At 51.2% G+C, this 21408-nt stretch overlaps 1 protein-coding gene across 4 annotated transcripts in view; it reads right to left on the reverse strand.

Moving 5' to 3' along the window:
* The window catches only part of Olfm2 (olfactomedin 2), a 60930-nt gene that overhangs the window by 37466 nt on the left and 2056 nt on the right, over positions 1–21408 (reverse strand). Inside the window, exon 1 of one of the 4 annotated variants that reach the window (XM_078035596.1) lies at positions 8167–8469. The exons of 2 other annotated variants lie outside the window; for them this stretch is intronic. In XM_078035596.1, coding sequence (XP_077891722.1) covers positions 8167–8301 — 135 coding nt within the window. In that variant the 5' untranslated portion in view covers positions 8302–8469. Of the gene's footprint in view, positions 1–8166; positions 8470–21408 lie in introns of those variants that run through there. One more of the 4 variants, XM_078035600.1, reaches the window with a different exon arrangement.

Genomic DNA, 21408 nt, shown 5'->3' on the forward strand with positions numbered 1-21408 from the left:
TCAACACCCTAGAGTGTGCCCCACATGCCCCGCAGTCCCCACGATGGCCATGTCCCCTAGGCTCAGACACCCTGGGTGGCATCAGATTCCCCTTACTCAAAGGTGCACACCTGCCACCAACACAAGCTCAGACACACCTGGACACGCCCTGCCACGCAGGGCCAGGCTCCGACACACACGCCCGTGTCCGAGCGAGCTTTGGGGTCCGGCAGGTCCCCAGCTTCTGCCCGGGTCTACACGCTGCAGATGCACTGCTGGGCAACAGGGAGAAGCTGTTATGAATTAACCATGGAGGCCGGGGAGCGCTTGGCCCTGCCACCGTCACTGGCTGCTGCCCTCCCAGGAGGCTGTGGGACCGCAGGGCGGGGGACAGGGCAGGCAGAGTGGCCCACTTAATTAATTAGTCCTAATTGAGATATCTTTGCAAATATCCCTTTATTGAAGGACACGATTCCACCTGTTCCTTGGGAATTTGTCGCCTCTATTTGTGTCCAGCCCTTGAGTACCGCAGAAATGACAAGAAAGAGCACTCAAGGAGGCCACGGCTTGCACCTCGGCCACGCTCCCGATAATGACAGTGGCGCCCGGGGACAGGCGGGCGGAGGGGCTGGAGATCCAGAGATCCAGCGGAGAGACCGAGAGATAGCGGAGAGATGGGGGGCTGGGCCAGAGCAGGAGGGACACCCGGGCAGGCACAGAAACTTCCCACCAGGGAGGACAGACGTGGGCGCGGAGGGGCCGGCGTGGTGCGGTATCTCCCTCTGCCTTTCCCACCTCGCCCGGCCTCCCGTCTCCTGGGCACAGACCCGCCACGGCAGCGACAATCAGGCCTGATTCCTCTTGGCCCTCGCAGCCTCCCCTTCCCTCTCCTCCTCTCCCTCCCCAGTCACTCCCGCAATCATCTCCCTTGTTCAAAACGAGCTGCTGCAGCTGTAGCCAGACAGCTGTTCATCTTGGAGCCAGTGCCCGGCCTGGTGGCTGGGTCCTAGAGGGACGCCCTCGTGGACGGCAGCAGGAGGGGGCATGGGGCTTGGCTCCCACCTCCACCCCAGCTGCCACCAGAGCTTGGCTCCCAGGCCCAGTGACCACAGGGGTCTGGATGCCCCGACCAGACCATCGTTGGGGCCTTCCTGGTCTTACGCACCCCTGGCCTGCCACGTCCCACCCACCGCAGCCTTCCTGACACCCGACACGTCCTCGCTCAGGAGCCTCTCAAGTCCGAGAATTCCAGTCTGTTCCACACCCTCCACCCCAGCCCTGCCAGGGTCCCGTGGTAATATGCAGACGGAACCCCAGACAGACAGATGGACAGACATGTAGGAGACAAAGGTGGTGACATCCAGAGGCAGAGATGTCAGAGAGACAGAGACACATAAGACAAAGACAGAATGAAGCAGATTGTGTGTGTGAGAGAGAAACAGAGAGAGAGAGAGAGAGAGAGAGGGGGGGGTTGGGGCTCAGCAAGCATGAGGGTTCAGTTTGATCCCCAATACTGAAAAAAAAAACAGAAGAGAGAGAGGATGACAGAGATAAAGACACACAGACACACACAAGGACACACACAGACACACACACACACACACACATGATCAGCAGTGGACACTCAGCAAACATTTAAGGAGTATTTACCATTTGCTGTGAATACATAGTAAAGTTAGCAAGAAATAAACACTGTGAGCCAGGCACCCCTGAGGACCCAGCTACTCAGGAGGCTGAGGCAGGAGGATCACTTGAGCCCAGGAGCTTGAGGCCAGCCTCAACATAGTGAGACCCAGGACTGTTAAAAAAAAAAAACGAAGAAAGAAAAAAGGACATCTCTGTCCATTGAGATAGAGATGGGGGTGCAGAAGTTCAAAACCTCGGCACTGAGGCTGAGACAGAGAAAGGCGGAGCCAGGCCGACCCCACGCCTATTCCCCTGTCCCTCTGCCTGTTTTCCCTCCATCCTGGCCTCCCAGCAGCTGCCTCTTCCCTCAGAGCTAGAACACACCCAAGCCCACGCCCAGCCATTCCAAAGCCCCCACCCCCCACCCCGGGCTCCCCAGAGGGTGGCCTTCCTTCCCTGCAGCCAGACAAGGGAGGTGCAGCAGCTTTCCAACTGGCCCTCTAGATAAGACATCCTGACCACTGAGTCCCGGTGGCCTCACCGTCCCTTCCTGCCCCACTCAACGTGGCATCGGAGCACCCAGACCAACTCCCTTTATGCCCTGGACACGGCTGACATTCGGGGTGCCCCATGCCCCTCCTGACACACTGCCCCCGGCCCTCACGGCCCTCTTCCTCTCCTCTGCTGGCGGGTCCCTGCCCTCCTCCCAGGAGCACTTCCTTCTCGGCTGGAAGACTCGGTGAGGAGCTGGGGGTGCAGCTCAGGGGTGCAGCTCAGGGGTGCAGTGGGCACTCACATGCCACAGGAGGGGCGGGGGACTCTTAGGCATCGCCACCTCCAGGAACCCGCCAGGCTGGTTTCAGTGCCTCCTCTCGCTCCCACAACCTCCCAGAAATATCCCTGTCACTAAACAAACCTCATCATGTCACAAGTCATGCTGATGAGACTGTGATCCAATTGAAGTCAGAGACCTTGTTCTGTGTGCGTGTGTGCGCGTGTGTGCATGCGTGTGTGTGTGTGTGTGCGCGTGTGTGTGTGTGTGTGTGGTGCTGAGATGGGACCCAGTCTTCACACGTGCTAGGCAAGTCACCCTCCTGTCCCATACTCTGGAACCCTTGCCACTATGAAGCAGGTGCTCAACCAGCATCGCCTTGCGCGTGGGGGTCCTGAGCAGAAGTCAGGAGCCATGACCTGGGCAGGAGCTTGAGCCCAGGAGCTTGAGGCCAGGCACAAGGTGGACATGGCCGATGGAAGCCAATTCCAAACGCCTGCTCCTTCTCTTGGCCTTGACTCTGGTCCAGCTCTATCATCACCCACCTGGAGAAGTGCAGCCACCTCTGCCCTGGTCTCTGGGCTCCTCCCTTGTGTCCCCGCCAGTCGGCCCTTCCCAGAGGCCCCAGCAGGCAACTGTGAGCCCTAATCCCATCCCTACCCATCCAGAACCCCCCAGAGCATCCCATCCAGTCACCATGTATTCATTTAACAAGTACTTATTGGACACCTACTATGTGCTTTGTTCCAGGTTGGGCCTCAAATAGTGTACAAAGACTGACTTTTAAAAGTCCCTGCCCTATGGCCATGCTATGTAGCAGGGGGATCTAACAAGACTAAAGCCTGTTACAAGGTGACAGTGCCATAGCGAGGAAGCAGCGGAAGGAGTGGAAGGAGGTGGGAGGGTGTGTTACATCTCAAGTCCTGGCACAGCCCTCAAACAAGGTATGGCTCCTGTCATCTCCTTCCTCTCCCCTCCTCTCGCTCTCCCCTCCCCCACTCTGCAACTGCTCCATGGGCCTCCAAAGCCACTTCAGGGCCTTTGTACCTTCTGTTCCCTCAACCGCCAACTCTTTTCCTCTAGATATCCCCCCTTGCTTCCTTCAGATCTCTGCACAAATGTCACCTCCTCAGAGAGGTCACTCAATCCAAAATAGCTCTCTCATCTCTCCCCCCAGCCCCCGCCAATTCTGCTCTATGTTCCTGCGGTAGAAGGAACTGCCACCTGAGGTAGGGTAGATTCGGGTACACTTGTTGCCCCCCACCCTGCCCCAGAATGCCAGGCCCACAAGGGCAAGGATTTCTGTCTGTTTTGTTTGCAGCTTGGCACATAATAGGTGCCCAAGAAACACTGGTTGAATGAACAAGTGGGTGAGTGAATGAACGCACAGAGGCAGCCCCTGTGAGAATTCCTGTCCTTTAAATAAGAGGAGCAGAGACTGGCGGAGTTGGGTGGCCCTGGCAAATACTTGACTGTTCATCCCACGTGGTCCAGGTTGCGGGACAATCGTATGTCTTGCCCTCCTCGAGGTAAGGCATGGCTGTGAGACATCTTTTAACCAGTGAACTTTGAGCAAAAGTGATCTATGTCACTTCTCAGGCAAAGCTTTAGGAATCGGTGGGGGATGTGCCGTGCCCTGACTCTCCTCCTCCCTCAATGATCATGTCACAAGAGAGCATCCATCATCCTGAGTTCCTCCAACACCTTCAGTCCATGGGTGACCACCATGGACAGCTCTCCACCCACCACCGCCAGCCAAGGATGGACCCATCAGGGAAGCAGGAATTAAGCCAGGCTGTTAAAGGGGGGCTGTTGGGGATGTTTGTTGCCATAGTGTCACTAAGCCTCTCTAGACTGATTTGGGAGTCTCCCCACCCCCACCCCCAAAAATCATCAAGAAAATATGGATTGTGAGTCTTGGTTCTACTCCACCAGCCTTTTGCTGATAGCTGCTCAGACCCTCCCCACACTTCCTGGGAGCAAAAGGGTCCTCCCCCAGTAGAACAGCCTCCCCCATCTCCCCAGCCCTTAAGCTGGACGGAAGGCACAAGGGCATAACATACAAGATGCAGGTAGCTCACTTCGGGCCCTGTCACGACGGCAGCCGCTGGCAATGGCGGGTCTGGATTTATGGTCCCCAGGTGAGAACCTTTCCACCGAAGGCTCCATCCCACAGGGATGGTTTATGGCTGGGAGATGGCCAGAGGTACCAGCAGTGGCTGCTTCTTCCCTCCTCCTCCCTGGAGATGGTCCACAAGCACAAGCTAAGCTGCTGCTCTGGATCGAGGAGGGGAGAGACAGAGAGAAGCACGACCCTGGGTCTGGGCTCACCCCTTCCACATCACTGAGGTCCTTTGAGTCAAACGCCAGCAAGCGCGCTGCATCATGGTGCCGTAAATCCACACTGCTTAGGTTTCTAAACCCTCAGCCTTTCCCAGGTTGGTGTCTGTACCTCCCTATAACTCCTCTTTACTGAGCACCTACTCTGTGCCTGATCACTTCCATTCTACCCCCCCAAATCCTTATGAAAGGGACATTGATTTAGACACCTGATAAATATTTATTCCAGACCTACTATGTGCTTGGCTAAGAAAGTGAACACAATGTCTCCCTACTAAGCACCCACTATGTTGGGTCGTTTGTTTCCATTTGAAAGTGGAATTTGAGAATCTCTAGGATAGTGTGATTGTTTATTTTAGCCACTTGACACATATTTGTGGTAAGCCTACTATGCAAAACACAGCTGTCCTCATGGATCTTATAGTCTAATGGAGATACTGAGTTCTCCTTGACTAACACAAACGTTGGAGTTCAAAGAGATTATATGATTTCCCCAAGTTTACAGTTAAGGCCAGAATCAAACCCCGACATTTTAAATTCAAAGTCCTATTATTAATCGAGCATCTGTCCAGAGAGGCACGAAGCTGGGGCCTTTCAGATACACACATACTTGACGTAGAAGAGGCACTTGGTAGTTTTGTTGAGGAAATAAATGGACCAAAGGATGGATGGATGGAGATATAGACGGATGGAGAGGGATGGATGCACAGAGGATAGACAAAGAGATGGATGGATGATAGAGAATGGGGGGCAGGGATTGGTGGATACATGATAGAGGTGGACAATGGGAGCAAAGACCTGTAGATAAGTAATGGAAATGGATGAGACAGGGCGATGGAGAGATGGATAAAAGGATGGAGGAACCGGTGGATGGAAAGACAACGAAGGGACAGAGACAAGATGGATGTGTGGAAGACCAAGTGTAAAGGTGGATGGACAGATGGAATAAAGAATGGACAGATGTCTGGCGGGCTGGTGGAATGATGGCTGGTGAGAGAGACGTAAGGATGAATGCAAAGAGATGGATAGGTGGATGGATGGATGGGCAGATAGAAGAATGGATGGATGGGGGCCTGGACAGTAGATGCTGTTACCCACAATGATCCTGTGAGGTAGGAATTATCATAATCATTTTATAGATGAGAAACTACAGCACAGAGTGGCGTAGCCACTAGTGGATCCAGGGACACAGAGAAAGGGGGGAGAAAATCCAGATTCTAAGGTTAGTTTATCAGATTCCCAAGACCTTTTCTTGAGCACCCCACGGTGGCCATCACCTCCCAGGCCCCACCATGAGTCCTTTAGCCTCTCACTCCACAGAGCCCTTTTGTCAAGGATAGCAAGACTGAGGGATGGGTGGGGGTCAGGGATGCGGGGGCCATTAACTTTCAGCAGGTGATTCCATGACAGCCTTGGATCAGGGACTGTTAGCTATGAAGGGCTCCAGGTCCGTTTAGGAACATCAACAGACACACATACACACGTAACACACACACACCTGCACACAGGCAAGCAAGCACAATTAATAAATACACATGTGCCTATGTGCACACACAAAGCATGCACGTTCACCCTTAGTGCACACAAAACTGCTGGGCACATGAACAATTTGCACACACATGCACGCACAAATCATAATTTAGAAGTGCTCGCACACACTTATGTATACACATTCCCCAGATATGCCATAAGCTCACATGCCCACACACACCTGTATATAACACATACATGAGTTACACAGACTGGCACTCTCCAGTGGGGGAGGGGAACTGGCCTCTGATTTCAGGGAACGCATCTCTCTTCCCTCAGATAGTAGCTGCAAGAAGGCTGTGTCACATTCACGTACACAAACTCAGATATGCATATGCAATCACATAACACGCAAATCCACAGCAAGGGGCGTACAACTGCAGACACGCAGATGCCTCCATATCCAAACACACTCAGGGACACACCCACACTGATTCTGGGATGGACTCCCACATGCAGGAAAGCGCAAATGGACCCTCATGTCAGCAAGCACATAAACTTTCTCTTCACATCCCCCACATACACATACTGAAACACACGCACAGATGCACACACCAGGACAGACCCAAACAATGTCACTTGATGTGAGACACACAGAAAAATGCTGCTTCAAAAATTGGCTGCAAGTCTGAGAATGTGGAATGAATAGTCTCACTTGGGTCCAGCCCAATACCACCTCCCTGCAGGGGCCAGACAGAATCTGGGCACAGTGGATGGTGTCCTCCAAGACACACACACACACACACACACACACACACGCTTGCCTGCAACCCTCGGGAGCAAAGACCTCTCCTTCCAGCCAGGAGGGAGAAGCTGTGGTGCTTGCTGAGGGCTAAACAGGGGGGCTGGAGGAGTTGGGGGCATCACGGAGCAGAAGAGCTGAGGTCCAGTGCAGCCCAGACCCACCTATTGGGAGGAGTTCTGCCAACAGATTGAAGATGGGAGGGGCTCCAGAGGGGTGACCATGTGAGGGGAGGGGCTGAGGGAAGTTTGCAATGGAGGAAGCCCCCCTCCCCTCTTCCCAAAACAACAAGACCACCATTATGAATCCAACTGAATACCTTCCACCCCCTCCCAGGGAAGCTCTGTGGCGGGGAAGCGGGAGGATAGGGCCACAGAGGGGGATGGCACAGAAGGGGCGATCCTGGAGCTTCTGGTGGCAGAATGAGCCCCTGCCTTAGGCTAAGCCCCTCTGCCTTCCGAGGTGGACGAGTTACGGGGATAAATATTCAGCGCATGTTAGACAGGTAAGGATCAGGGAGATGCTGGGGTGGGATTAGGGTCGGTGGGTGCAGGAGGGGAGGAAAAAGAGACAAAAAGAGATTCAAAGTCAGAGACAGTGCGACAGAGATAGAAAGAGATTGGAGAGACGTAAATAGACTCAGAGAAGCAATCAGAAAGAAAAGGGGGGGAGAGAGAGAGAGAGAGAGAGAGAGAGAGAGAGAGAGAGAGAGAGAGAGAGACACGAACTACTCCGATGCGTTTAGACACAACCAGACAGAGACCCTGAAGGTGCAGACATCGGAGACCCCGAGACCCGCCCCCATGCAGGGGCCGGCTCCCTCCCAGCCCCAGGCACCCCTCCCGCTCCGCGCGACTCAGCCGGGACCGGGCTCAGTTCCGCAGCCCTGGCCGCCTCCGCCCGGGCCGGAGCGAGCCCTGGCACTCGGACCCGCTCTCTAGCAGCCCCGATCCTAATGACAATAACAACGCGGCACCGCGCGGAGGAGGCAGCTGGGGGTCCCGGGCCCCTCCGCCCGGTGTCCCGCCACTGAGCCGTGACAGGCATCCCTCGGGAGGGCACTCTCCGCCCGGGATCGCCGGGCGGTCGGGGGTGCGGGGCCCCCGGGGGCTGCGGCGGCGGCCGCGGCGCGGGCACCACGCCCCCCGGGAGCGCCCCCTGCGCGGCGGCCACTCACGATTTTCTCGGAGGCGCCAGCGCGGGACACGGTGCCGTTGAGCCCCACGAGCGAGGGCAGCGTCTGCGACATCCAGTTGGTGACCATGGCCATGGTGCTCAGCACGGCCCCGATCTTGAGCAGCGGCACAGACATCGCGCCCCCCGCCTCATGCCCCGCGGCCACCCGCCGAGCGTCCCTGGTCCCGCCGGCCACCAGGCAGGCGCTCGGTCCCTCACCACCCAGCCGCCCCAGGGGCGCGAGCGCGAGCTGGGGGCCGGGCCGGGGCCGGCCGGGGGGCTCGGGGACGCGGGCTGCGGCTCGGCGCGCCTCGCGGGCTCCGCTTTATAAAGCGCCGGCTCGGCCCCCACCCCCTCCCGCGCCTCCGCGCCGGGCACTTCCAGCCGCCGTGACGTCACGGCTCCGGCCCGAGCCCGGCGGGGGGCGGGGGGCGGCCGACTGCCCCCTCCCCTCGGCCCGGAGCCCCCGGCCAGGAACGCCCCACCGGGCGGGGACCCCTCGGCGTCCCCACCCGCCCCACCCCCACGCCGCGGCATCCCCAGCCCCGCCCCCCGGCGGCATCCCCACTCCCCCACCGGGGGCTTCCCGGTGCCACCCTCCACGCGCAGCCCCTCCGAGGTCCCCGCCGCGGCGCCCCGCGTCTGGAGTGGGGACAGCCGCCCCATCTCGACCACCAAAGCCGGCGCGGGCCGGGGTCGCAAGTCCCCATGCACCGACTGCTGTGAGAACTCTAACCCGGCTCTCTGCCCCGAGCGGGCAGGGGGCGTGGGCCGACCCCGCGCGCCCCCACGATCGGGCAGCCTGGGGTCCCCGGGGAAGGGGTTTCCCCGGTACCAGGACCACTCTGGGGTCCCTCGTGAGTTTCGGGACGAGGGAAGCCCAGAGTGGCGTGGCCCGGAGCAGTAGGCGCGATTCGTCGCTGGAGGAGCGGTGACCGGGGTCACTTGGGCACCCGGGAGGACTTCCCTGCGCAGCCAAGGGCGACCGGGGAGCGCCCTGGAGGCGCCTCGGCCCGCCAGTCCCAGGCCCGCGACGCTCAACTTGAACTCGGGGTGGGGGCGGGGAACTTGGACTTGGGACCCTCTTCCCGCAGGGCCCGGGACGGCTCCGGGGCCGGCTCTCGGCCGAGAGGGGAGCGCAGCCCGCAGCCGCCACCCACCCACGCACCAGCCGGCGGCGGGCGGCGGGCGGCGGGGAGGAGTGCCCTGCGGGGCCGAATCTCCTCTGTTTTGCCTGCACTCACGCCCCCTCCTGGCGTCCCCGCATCACCTCGCGCCGCCGCCGCCGTCGCCCTCGGCCCGCGGCCGCCGCCGTCTGGAGGCGGCGATGACTCAGGCCTTTCCCGCGGCCGCTCTCGGAGGGCTCGCCCTGGAGAAGCGCAGAACCCGGCGGTGGAAGTGGGGGTCCAGGACTCTCTCTGAGCCCGACCACCCCGAGAGGCAGATCCGACACCTACGTGACCTCCAGCAGTGACTGCTCCTCTCTGCCTCAGTTTCCTCATTTGCAAAATGGGTGGTTGTGAGGGCTGATGGCTCTGTTACAGGTAAATGGTTTGGCTGCCTTGAGAACCAAGTGATCTATCCAACATCGACTACACCCCAGAGAACAACACACAAAAATGCCTACCTTCGCGGAGCTGTGGGGCGAGTCAGACAAGAAACAAAGTGAAATACAAATAGGATATCTGAGGAAGGGGAATAGGGACTACGGAGGGGAGAGTTGATTTTAAATTGAGGAAGCTTACAGTTAAGGAGATATTTAAGAAGGCGAGGGAGGAAGCTATTTGGATATCTGGAGAAGAATTCAAGCATCAGGAACAGCAAGTGCAAAGGCCCTGGGGCAGGACTGTTCAAGGAATAGGAAAGAAGCCAGTGTGGTCGGAATAGAGTGAGGCAGGGGGACAGAGAGGGAGGACAGTGCCTGTAAAGCGGTTTGTACATTGTCTGGAACATGGTACATTTTTCGTAAATAGTTAATGCCATTGTTATTATTATTTGCAAGTGATAAAAAAAAGTGTCCTTGCTTACTTGTACAAAACTTCCATTTATTAGCACTGAACGCCAAAAATGGACTTGCTAGCATTTACTGCAACCTCCCAAGAAAAATTTGAAACCCAATGATACCTCTCATCTTCTCCCTCTGAGGGCTGTGTGTCACTGCCTAGCTCAGTGTAACAGGCTTCTCCCAGCAGTGATCTATTTACTCAGTACTAGATCCACTACTGGGTGCACCTCCTGGCCTCCCACCTCCTCCAGGATCCCCAAACTCCTCTCCCCAAAGGCATCAATTACCTTGCACGGAGCTTTAATTATTTAAGCTACATTCCCAACCCTTTATATGTGGATTTGTGTATTTATTTATTTTTGAGACAGGTGTTCTCTAAATTGCTAAGCCGGTGGATCCTCCTGCCTCAGCCTCCAGAGTAGTAGTGCCACTGGTCCTGGCTTTCCCCTACTTCTTGAAAGCCATTTCTTCCCTTATTTCAGACACACCTTATCACTCCCTGGTTTTCCCACTTCTGTAGCCTCTTGGTCCCTGGTCCCTACCTACAGATGTCTGCATCTCCCTTCTGGGCTTTGTCCTGCCCCTGCCCCTCACATTTGGCACACTCCATCTGGACCATCCTACCCAACCCCAAGGCCTTGGTTCCACCTGGCACACTCAGGACCTTTGCCCTAGCTGCTCTCTACCCAAAACTCTATTACCACAGACGCCCACAGGCTTGTTCCTCTATTTCTTCTGTGTCTATTCTATATCCTTGTATGGGTCAGAGCCATGCCATGCCCTTCTGCAGAAAAAACTACATTTCCCAGGTTCCTTTGCGCACTGACTTCCTGTTAGATTCAACCAATGGGAGGCACTGGAGGGAGATTGGAGAATGCCGAGGGAGAAACCCGGTTTCTCTCCTCTCTACCCGGGTTGTGTGGGGGTGGTGCTTTGTGACTGTGCCCACAACCCCCCCCCCCCGTGGCCCCACAAGACCTTCTTCCTCCAGCAGCTTTTTGCCGAGGCCTGTAGCTGGATTCCCTGATTATGCCATCTGGCTTCTCAACTCCTCCATCTCCCACTTAGCCAATCCCCTGTGTTAAATCCGCTCTCCCTGATCCACCTGAATGGTTGTTCCCCTGACTGGACCCTGAGTGATATGGTCTTTGGGGAAGGGGTGCTGTGGACTGAACCCAGGGCCTCATGCCTGCTAAGCACACGCTCCCCACTGAACTTACCCCCAAGTCCAAATATGGCCATCCTTTCTGAACGACCTTCCCTGACCACCTCATCTGCTTCATGAAGCTTCACCCTTTACCCTACTTATTTTTTAAATACCAGTACCCTCACCATGTGATATTATTGTATTGCACTTCTATTTGTTGATGGTCTGTCTCCTCCACTAGACCATAGACCCCTAGGACTGTCATTAATATATATATTCATATTTATATATATATATATATGTATATGTATATATATATGTGTGTGTGTGTGTGTGTATATATATATATATATATATACACAGAGAGAGAGAGAGAGAGAGAGAGAGAGAGAGAGAGACGAATTACTCCAATACATTTAGACACAACCAGACAGAGACCGTGAAGGTGGAGACATTGGAGACCTCAAGACCTGCCCCATACACACACACACACACACACACACTAGCAATTACTGCAACTTCCCAAGGAAAACTTGAAACCCAATGATACCTCTCATCTTCTCGCCCTGAGGGCTGTGTGTCACTGCCCTAGCTCAGGGCAATCAGGCTTCTCCCAGCAGTGATCTACTCCGTACTAGATCCACTACTGGGTGTGTGTGTGTGTGTGTGTGTACATATATATATTTAATCATTTGTTTATTTTTTAGTTGTAGATGCACACAATACCTTTATTTATATGTGGTGCTGAGGATCGAACCAAGGGTCTCACACATGCTAGTATACTAGTGCTCAACCACTGAGCTACAACTCCAGCCCCATTATGTCTATATTTTTGACAGCTGAATCTTCAGGACCTAGAACAGCACATGTCATATAGTAGGTGCTCAAGAAGTTGTTCTTTCTTTCTTTCCCTTTCTTCCTGTGTGTGTGTGTGTGGGGGGGGTGATCATAGGGATCAAACCCAGGGCCTGGTGCATGTTAAGCAAGTTCTTTACAGCTGAGCTTCATCCCCATCTCTAAGAAATTGTTCTTGATTGACTGACTAAATCAATCTATTACCTGAGGCCTGTCTACAGCCCAGATCTCCACCTAGAGCTCAGACCACTAAAATCACCTGATTTTTGGACACTTGTACGAGTGTGTTTCACAGAACTAATGACACATTGCGTTCATTAGAATGGCACCAAATAAAAAAGATGGTATCAAGTATTGATGAGGATGTGGAAAAACTGGAACCACAGACATTGCTACTAGGAATATCAACTGTTGCAACCACTATGAGAAACAGGGTAGCAATTGCTTAAAGAGTTAAACATAAGTCTATCATAGGACCTAACAATTCCATCTACCCAAGAGAAATAAATTATACAACCATGAAAAGACACAAGCATGAATATTCAGAGCAGCATGATTCATAAGGCATGCAACCAAATGCCCATCAGCTGGCGATGGAGAAAAAAACCTTGGTCCATCAATATAAGGGAACTCTTCAGCCACAAAAGGAACAACTATTGATATTTTATACAATGTGGGTGAACCTCAAAAATATTTTGCTAAATAAAAGCTAGACAGAAAAGGCCACATATTTTATGATTTCATTTGTACAAAGTGTCCAGAAAGGGCAAATCAATGTGATGGAAAGTAGATTAGCGATTGTCTGGAACTGGGGTCAGCAGTAGGGAGGGAATGCAAAGGGGAGTGAGAGATCTTTTGAGGGGGACAGAAATATCGTAAAATGGGATTGGGGTGATGGCTGCATAACTGCAAATTTATGAAAAGTCACTGAATTGCACACGTAAACAGGCGAATTTCATGCTGTGTACACCACATTCCATAAAGCTGTTAAAAAGCAAGGAACAAGCTGGGTGCGGTGGTGCACGCCTGTAATCCTAGAAAGAGGATCATGAGTTCAAAGCCAGCCTCAGCAAAAGCAAGGTGCTAAGCAACTCAGTGAGACCCTGTCTCTAAATAAAATACAAAAAAAGGCTGGGGATGAAGCTCAGTGGTCAAGCACCCCTGAGTTTAAAAAAAAAAAGCAAGGAACATTCTTATACTTTTCCTGTGACCTTCCACCCTCCCAGGTGTCCTGCACTTGCACTAACATGAGAGTAAGTGCCTTCTAAGGACTGAAGGCCGCTGGCTTCACCCTGGTCCTTGCACTGATGTACTCACAGTCAGAAACTAGAGGTTATTCCCCTTTAACTCCTTATTCTCCCTCCTCCCCAGCACCGAGCCAGTGGATCCTGATGCAGAAAACATCTCAACAAAGTGTCTCTTCCTCTCTTCACCATTCTGAGTATCATGCCGGAGAACCGCTGAAAGAAATGGGGGCCAGGGTGCAGTGGTGCACACCTGTAATTCTAGAGGCTCGGGAGACTGAGGCAGGAGGATCATGAGTTCAAAGCCAGCCTCAGCAATGGTGAGTCACTGAGCAACTCAGTGAGGCCCTGTCTCTAAATAAAATACAGGATAGGGCTGGGGATGTGGCTCAGAGGTCGAGTGCCCCTGAGTTCAATCCCCAGTACCCCAAAAAAAGAAATGGGGGCCTACCCCAAGAAAAATCCTCAGGAAGAAAAAAAAAGAGTAATATGAATCATAGCTAATGTGTCTTGAGCTCCTGTTAGGTACCAGGCACCACTTGTAGCAAGGCACAGGTAACGACTCAGAACAGAGGACTATACTTCCCATTTTATAAGAGGAAATAGAGGCACAAAGATGCTAAGAAACTTTCCCAAAGACGCCCAGGTTTTGATTTGAGTCTCCATGGTACTGGGATATTTAAACCAGTTCATGGGGAGGAGAGAATGAAGGTTGGTTCCTACCTCACACCCTGCACAGAAACCAATTCTAGATGGATTGTTCATCTAAGTGGGAGAGACAAACTCTAAAACTTTTAGGAGAAAACGTGGAAGGATATCTTCATTATCCTGTTGTGGGCAAGGATTTTTAAAACAGGACCCACTGATAAGCACCATCCGTGAAGGGAAAAAAAAATTATGATCTGAACTATGTTAAAATTCAGAAATTCTATTGATTAAAAGAAGCCATTAAGGGGCTGGGGATGTGGCTCAAGCGGTAGCGCGCTCGCCTAGCATGCGTGCGGCCCGGGTTCGATCCTCAGCAGCACCACATACCAACAAAGATGTTGTGTCCGCCAAGAACTAAGAAAAAATAAATAAATGTTAAAATTCTCTCTCTCTCTCTCTGTCCCCCTCTCTCTCTCACTCTCTCTTTAAAAAAATAAAAATAAAAAAAAAAATAAAAGAAGCCATTAAAAGAATGAAAAGGAAACTCACAGAGTAGGGGACTGTTTGTCATCCTTATGTCCAATCAGGAGCTCGAATTCTGGTTTTATATTTATGTAAGCTATGGTTGTGTGTGTCTATATACAATGTGGACACACTCACACACACACACACACACACATTCTCACACCTTCCTACAAAGCAATAAGGAAAAAGCAGGCAGCCTAATGAGAAGCAGGCGAAAGACTTGAACAGACAAAAGGTGGGTATCCAGGTCGATCAAGAGGTGAAAAGTACTTAGCATGATTAATCCTCAGAAAATGCAAATTGAGTCCACAAGGAGGAACCACGGTGCACCCACCAGAGTGTCTGGAAGGAAAGAGAGACGCGCAGGTGTTGAGGAGGATGCGCAGCCGTCGAAGGCTCCCCCTGCTGGTGGGAGGGGGAACTGCGGCTCTCTCTGGAAGAGTCTCTGGGGTTCTGGAAGCCTGTTCAGAGGACCTCCCCTGAGCCAGCAGTTCCATTCCTAGACTTACAGAGCGGAGCCTCGACAGCTTCGGATTCCCTACTGAGAAACTTGCCTATTTGACACAACTTATTTATGTGTCTAAGGCCAACTGCTGGGACTTTTTTGGTAATTTGTGGCCATGTGCAGAGTATCAAAATGTTGCTGCACTGGGCACCGGTTCCCAGCTGAGGCTGAACAACCAGATGGCCCTGTTTCATAAACGAGCACATTTTTAACAGTCTACTTAGTGTCCGGTTTTCCACACTTTTGTGCATTTTGCTGGTGGCTTCATGTCTTGAATGTTACCCCCCGCAGGGTCCGAGGTGCTGTCTAGTGTTCCTCGGTGCAAGGCTCTGAGAAAAGCCACGTGTTAGATAAACTTTATTTGGGTGTGAGTTATAATGCTGGTGGCCATGAGTTCCATATTAATGAATCAAATTTTCAAGGTTTTAAAAAGAAATGCACGTCAAATGGCATTATCTATTATTCCACTAATAAAAATGTTGTGACTTGAGCTTGCAGACAGAGTCACGCATGTTTGCAAGGATGTAGAACACTAGGGCACCATAGCTGGGGACGTTAAAGGGTGCAGCTGCTGAAGAAAACAGTTCAGAGGGCCCTCAAAAATATACATGGGGGCTGTGGCTGCAGCTCAGTGAGAAGCACTTGCCTAGCATGGGTGAGGCCCCAGGTTCGATCCTTAGCACCACATAAAAGTAAATAAATAAAATAAAGGTTAAATTTTTTAAAATAAATAAATATGGAATTGCTATAGGATCCACAGACTCCACTCTAGGGTATAGACATAAGGGAATCAAAAGCAAGTCCTCAGCAAGATATTTGCACACCCATGTTCTCAGTAGCATTATCCGTAATAGCCAAGAGGCGGAAGCCAGCCGAGTGTCTAGGTATAGATCAACAAAATGTGGGCATCCTTATGATGCAACATGATTCAGCCTTCAAAAGGAAGGAAATAATCCTTGTGGACACGGATGAACTGTGAGGACAGTTTGCCAAGGGAAATAAGCCAGCCACAAAAAGACAAACCATGTGTGGTCCCTATTTTTTTTAAAATATTTTTTTAGTTGTAGATGGACTCAATATCTTTATTTATTTATTTATTTGTATGTGGTGCTGAGGATCAAACCCAGTGCCCCACGTCCAAGGCAAGTGCTCTACCACTGAGCCACCATCCCAGCCCTGCGGGGTCCCTCTTACAAGTGATTCTATATAAAGACATCAATCAACAGTCTAATTCATACAAACAGAAATCAGAATGGGGGGTACCAGGAGCGGGAGGGAGGGGGATCAGGAAGTGATTAATAGGTACAGAGTTTCAGTTCTGCATGACAAAATGAGTTTCATTGTTGCACATTGTTGCACAATAGTGTGAATTTTCTTAATATTACTGAACTTAATACCTGGAAATGGTGAAGATGGTAAATTATATATTATTTGTACTTTACCCACAATTTAAAATTTTAAAAATCTTTCATTTGGACTCTCTCTTCCCTGCCCACCGCCGTCTCTTCTATGACTTACTGTCAGCTCAATAAATTCTAAGACCCTTAACCCAGCATTCAATGTCTTTATAGTCAGATCACAACCTCTAGTTCCAAGTTCACCTCCAAATCTCACCTCCCCATGGACCCCGCCAGGCTCCACCTTAGTTCGAGTTTCTAGAACACACCGCATGCTTCCAGGTCTTGTTAGCTTGGCCAACGACCTTCTTCTGCATGGAATGTCCACTCTCCCGTCTTCACGCACTCGACCCTCAGGCTCACCTGGAGCCACCTCCTCCAGGAAGCCTGTCTGACTTGACATTTTGCACAATGGACCACACCTGCCACATCTGTCTCCCTGACTGTCGACCGAAAGCCACTCCACAGCAAGCTCTGTCACATGTCTCCACACCCCAGTGCTTCTCTCAGTGACCTTTTCATAGGGGTTACAAGAGAAGTAGAAAGAACTGGGAATCTGTGGTGCTGTCTCCGGACCTAAAAGATGAGGAACTCTTCGCCTCTTCATTCAAAATCTCAGCGGAGTTTGCCTTCTGGTCTCTTTCTTGACACCTCGTCTTCTTATTTGCTAAGCTGGACTCAGATAGATGCTAGTTGCCCAGGATTGTCAAAACTGTGTGTAAGGTGCACGTGGACAGGCACCAAGCCACTACTGGGATTCCCGGGAGCCATGCAAATAAGCTTTTGCATACAGACCTCAGAGAACCCATTCGGACTACTCTCTGCTCTTTCCTGGTTCTGACTTGGTTTGTGGCTGAGCCTTGGATGGATGAAAATTGGGACAGATTGAGTTTCCATCCCAGGGGGAAAGGAGTGTGGATGCCCTGTTAACTAAAAGTGGTATCAAGCTGGGCACAGTCACACACGCCTGTAACCCCAGCAGCTAGGGAGGCCAAGACAGGAAAATTGCAAGTTCAAAGTCAGCCTCAGCAACAGTAAGGCACTAAGCAACTCAGTGAGACCCTGTCTCTAAATAAAATACAAAAATAGGCTTGGGGGTGTGGCTTAGTGGTCAAATGCTCCTGAGTTCAATCCCTGGTAAATAATAATAATAATAATAATAATAGAATCAAACTCTGCTCCCATCATGAAACCCTCTTCCCTTTATTTATTTTTTTATTCAGTGCTAAGGATTGAACCCAGTGCCTCACACATGCTAGGCAAGCACTCTACCACTGAGCCCCAACCCCAGCCCTGACACCCTCTTCCCAACACAGCCAGGCTCAAAACCTCCAGAGAGGTAAACTCTTCCACCCCACTGCTTGAGTGCACAAACTATCACCCAGACCTTGGTGTGTGCTAAGAGGCTTGGAACAGAGGGTTCTCAGCGAATGCTTTCCAAATGAATGCACGAATGCACAAATAAATTATAACTGCATGTTACTGGCTCCCCAAAACTGACATTGAATTCTGGGGAGACAAAGCCATTGCCCAGACTAGCTGCTGGGCTCATAAGAAACACACGCCCACCCACATGATGGATGCATAGGGAACAGAGTCACATGCACACACATCCATAGATATAATTATGGTACAAACATGTCCCTGTGCCAGGCTTCCTGGTGCTGAGTATTCTGCAGGTTCAACCAATGCTGGATCAAAAATATTGGGGAAAGGGCCAGGGTTGTGGCTCAGTGGTAGAGCGCTTGCCTAGCATGCGTATGGTACTGGGTTCGATCCTGGGCACCACATAAAAATAAAAACAAAAGGAATGAAGGTAATGTGTCCATCTACAACTAAATAAAATAAAATTAAAAAAAAATATTGGGGAAAAATTGCACCTGTATTGAACATGTACAGACTTTTTATTATTTTCCAAATAATACAGGATAACTCTTTCCATAGCATTAACATTTTATTAGGTATTGTAAGTCATCTAGAGATGATTTAAAGTCTACAGGAGGGTTGCATAGGTTCTATGCAAAAGCTACACCATTTTACATAAAGGACTTGCACATGGGCAGATTTGGGTATCATAGGAGGTCCTGCAGATACAGAGGCACAACTGTGACAGTCCCTGAACATATACACTGTCGCTGAACACGTGCACATACTACAGACAATTCCTATGGGTCCAGGATTAAAGTGAGGCAAGTTGTACAGGGGCAGAATTGATTCCCATTTTTATTTAAGTTTTTGACATTTTGTGCCTAGATATTTTGCATAAATTTTGCCTTTCTTAAAAAATTTGGTTAGCTGGGTGTGGTGGTGCATGCCTGTAGTTCCACTGACTTGGAGGCCTGAGGCAGGAGGATCACAAGTTCCAGGCCAGCCTGGGCACCTTAGCCAGACCCTGTCTCAAAATAAAAATCAAAGAGGGCTGGAGGTGTAGTTCAGTGGTAGAGGATCCCTGAATTAAAATCCCAGTACCACAAAAAAATTTAAATAAAAATTTAAAAAGGTTTGAATCCCTTAAATTTTGTACTGGAAACAACTGCCTGACTTCTGTTGGCTTAAGACAAACACACGCACCGACACGCATAAGCATCACGCACACAGGAACAAAGTTCCTGCACAAACCTCACTTCACCACTAGGTGTCGCCTCAGCTTCTTATCTTAGGCCTAGCCCCCACCAGGCTTGAACATTTCATTTACCTCCCTCCACCTGGGACACTCACATGTTCTAAAGGAGCTCAGGAAGAATAGCATCTTAACCCTAAACAGTGCTGCCCTATCATGGATTTCAAGCACAAGTAAGGAAGATGGGTTTTCTTAATGCCTTTGCTCCAGGAGTCCCCGCATCCTCCTTGGTACACTGGTTCCCCCTTAGCAACAGACAGTTCCATAAACAAACAATTCATAAGGTTGGTTTTTGTCTTGTTTTGTTTGTGTCAGAGATTGAACACAGGGGTGCTTAACCACTGAGCTGCATCCACAGCCTTTTTATTTTGAGACACAGTCTTGTTAAGCTGCTTACAGCCTTGCTAAGTTGCTGAGGCTGGCTTTGAACTTGCAATCCTCCTCCCTCAGCTTCCTGAGCTGCTGGGATTACAGGTGTGCACCACCACACCTGGCTTTGTAAGTTTTTAATTGCACACTATTCTTTTTTTTTTAATTATTATGCTGGGGGATTGAACCCAGGGCTGCATGTATGCCAGGCAAACACTTTACCACTGAGCCACATCCCCAGCCCAATTACGCACTATTCTTAACAGTATGACCAGAACCCAGAACAACTGGGACAAACCCTGGAACACCTCTGCACTATCCTCCCTGGGACGTGGATCACCCCTCTGCGCATGCACCCCACTTGCTAGTTATCAGATTGGCTATCTTGGTATTTCAGTGCTGTGTTTAGGTATCTTATTTTACCCAATAATTGTCCCAAAGCTTAAGTATAATGATATAAATAAATGATTATAAATAAATGAAATATGCAAGTACAGAATAACTCAGGTATTATGGGTGGTGTGTAAGAATGTGCAGGGGATATTGGGTCAAATAGTAGATACAGAGTTTGGTACTATACCAAGTCTCAGGCATCTACAGGGGTTTTGGAATGTACTCCTCCTTAATTTAGAGGGGGAACTAGTGTACAAGAATCTTATGACTTGAGAAAGAAAGAGACCCTGTGTGTATGTAGGGGGTCCACCCACTCATTCATTCAACAGATAAATCTAAACTCCTGCCCACAACCCACAAGTTCCTGAGTGGTCTTGCCATTCTGGACTTCTCTGGCCAAATGGCACTCACCCACAACTGTTCCCACCTCAGGGCCTCTGCACTTGCTGTCTCTCCTGCCTTGAATGCTCTTGTCCCAGACACACAAGGCACCCTCTTTCACTTCTTTCAGGTGTGGCCTCCAATCCACCCCCATAAACCTCCCTAACCACACCTGCTCAAATAGGACCTCCCTACCATTTTTTTTTTTTTTTTTGGTAATGAGGATTCAACCCAGGGGCCCTCTACCATGGAGAGCTACATCGTGGAACTTTTTATTTATTTTTGATATTGATTTATACCATTTGTATTATTATTATTATTATTATTATTATTATTATTATTATTGATAGGGTCTGGCCAAGTTGCCCAGGTTGGCCTCAACGGGATCCTCCTGCCTCAGCCTCGGAGTAGCTAGGATTACAGGTGTGCCCCACTGTGCCTGGCTCCGCCAGCACTCTTTAATCTCCTTCATCCTATTTATTAGTCTTCATGTCATTACATGGTATTATGTATTTAGGTCGTTCTTGTCTCCTCTGCCAGAAGGTCAGCTCCAGGAGGGCAGGGATTGGATGACTTGTCTCGGCTGTATCCCCATTGTTTAATCATATCTGTTGATTGAAAGGATGAATAAATGATTTCTAAGAATGATACATGGAGAAACCCTTTAGGGATGTGGCGGGGGTGGGGGGGGGTTTCTAGGAAGCGATGGAGCGAAGAGGGGGCAGAGCGCCCTCTCTTGGGAGTTAGCAGGGGCTGAAACTGTTTTCCCACCATGCAGTGCCCCACGAGGCCACCCGGGGCACTGCAGTCCATGGCAGGACTCCATCAGTCCAGCCCCAACTCATTACCCCATCTTGGCCCCGCCCCATGTGCTCTTTAGCCCCGCCTTCACGGCTGTCTGATTAGTCCCGCCCCCAGCAGCCTGCCCTTGAGCCCCGCCTCCATGATTACACAGTTAGCCCCGCCCCCAAGCAACTCCTTCCCAGCCATGAGGTACGTGGGACTCACGCCTAGCTGCACCGCTCTCGGCGAACTCTCTGGCACCACTTGGAATAGGCAATCTAGCGTTCTCTAGGGACTGGCAGGGGTGAGGGACAGTCCCCAGGTGGTGATTCCAAGAACCCTTCATAGAAACCAAATTCAGCTTCGTCCCT

This window comes from Ictidomys tridecemlineatus, chromosome 2 (assembly GCF_052094955.1).
Source record: "Ictidomys tridecemlineatus isolate mIctTri1 chromosome 2, mIctTri1.hap1, whole genome shotgun sequence".
NCBI classification, from domain to species: domain Eukaryota; kingdom Metazoa; phylum Chordata; class Mammalia; order Rodentia; family Sciuridae; genus Ictidomys; species Ictidomys tridecemlineatus.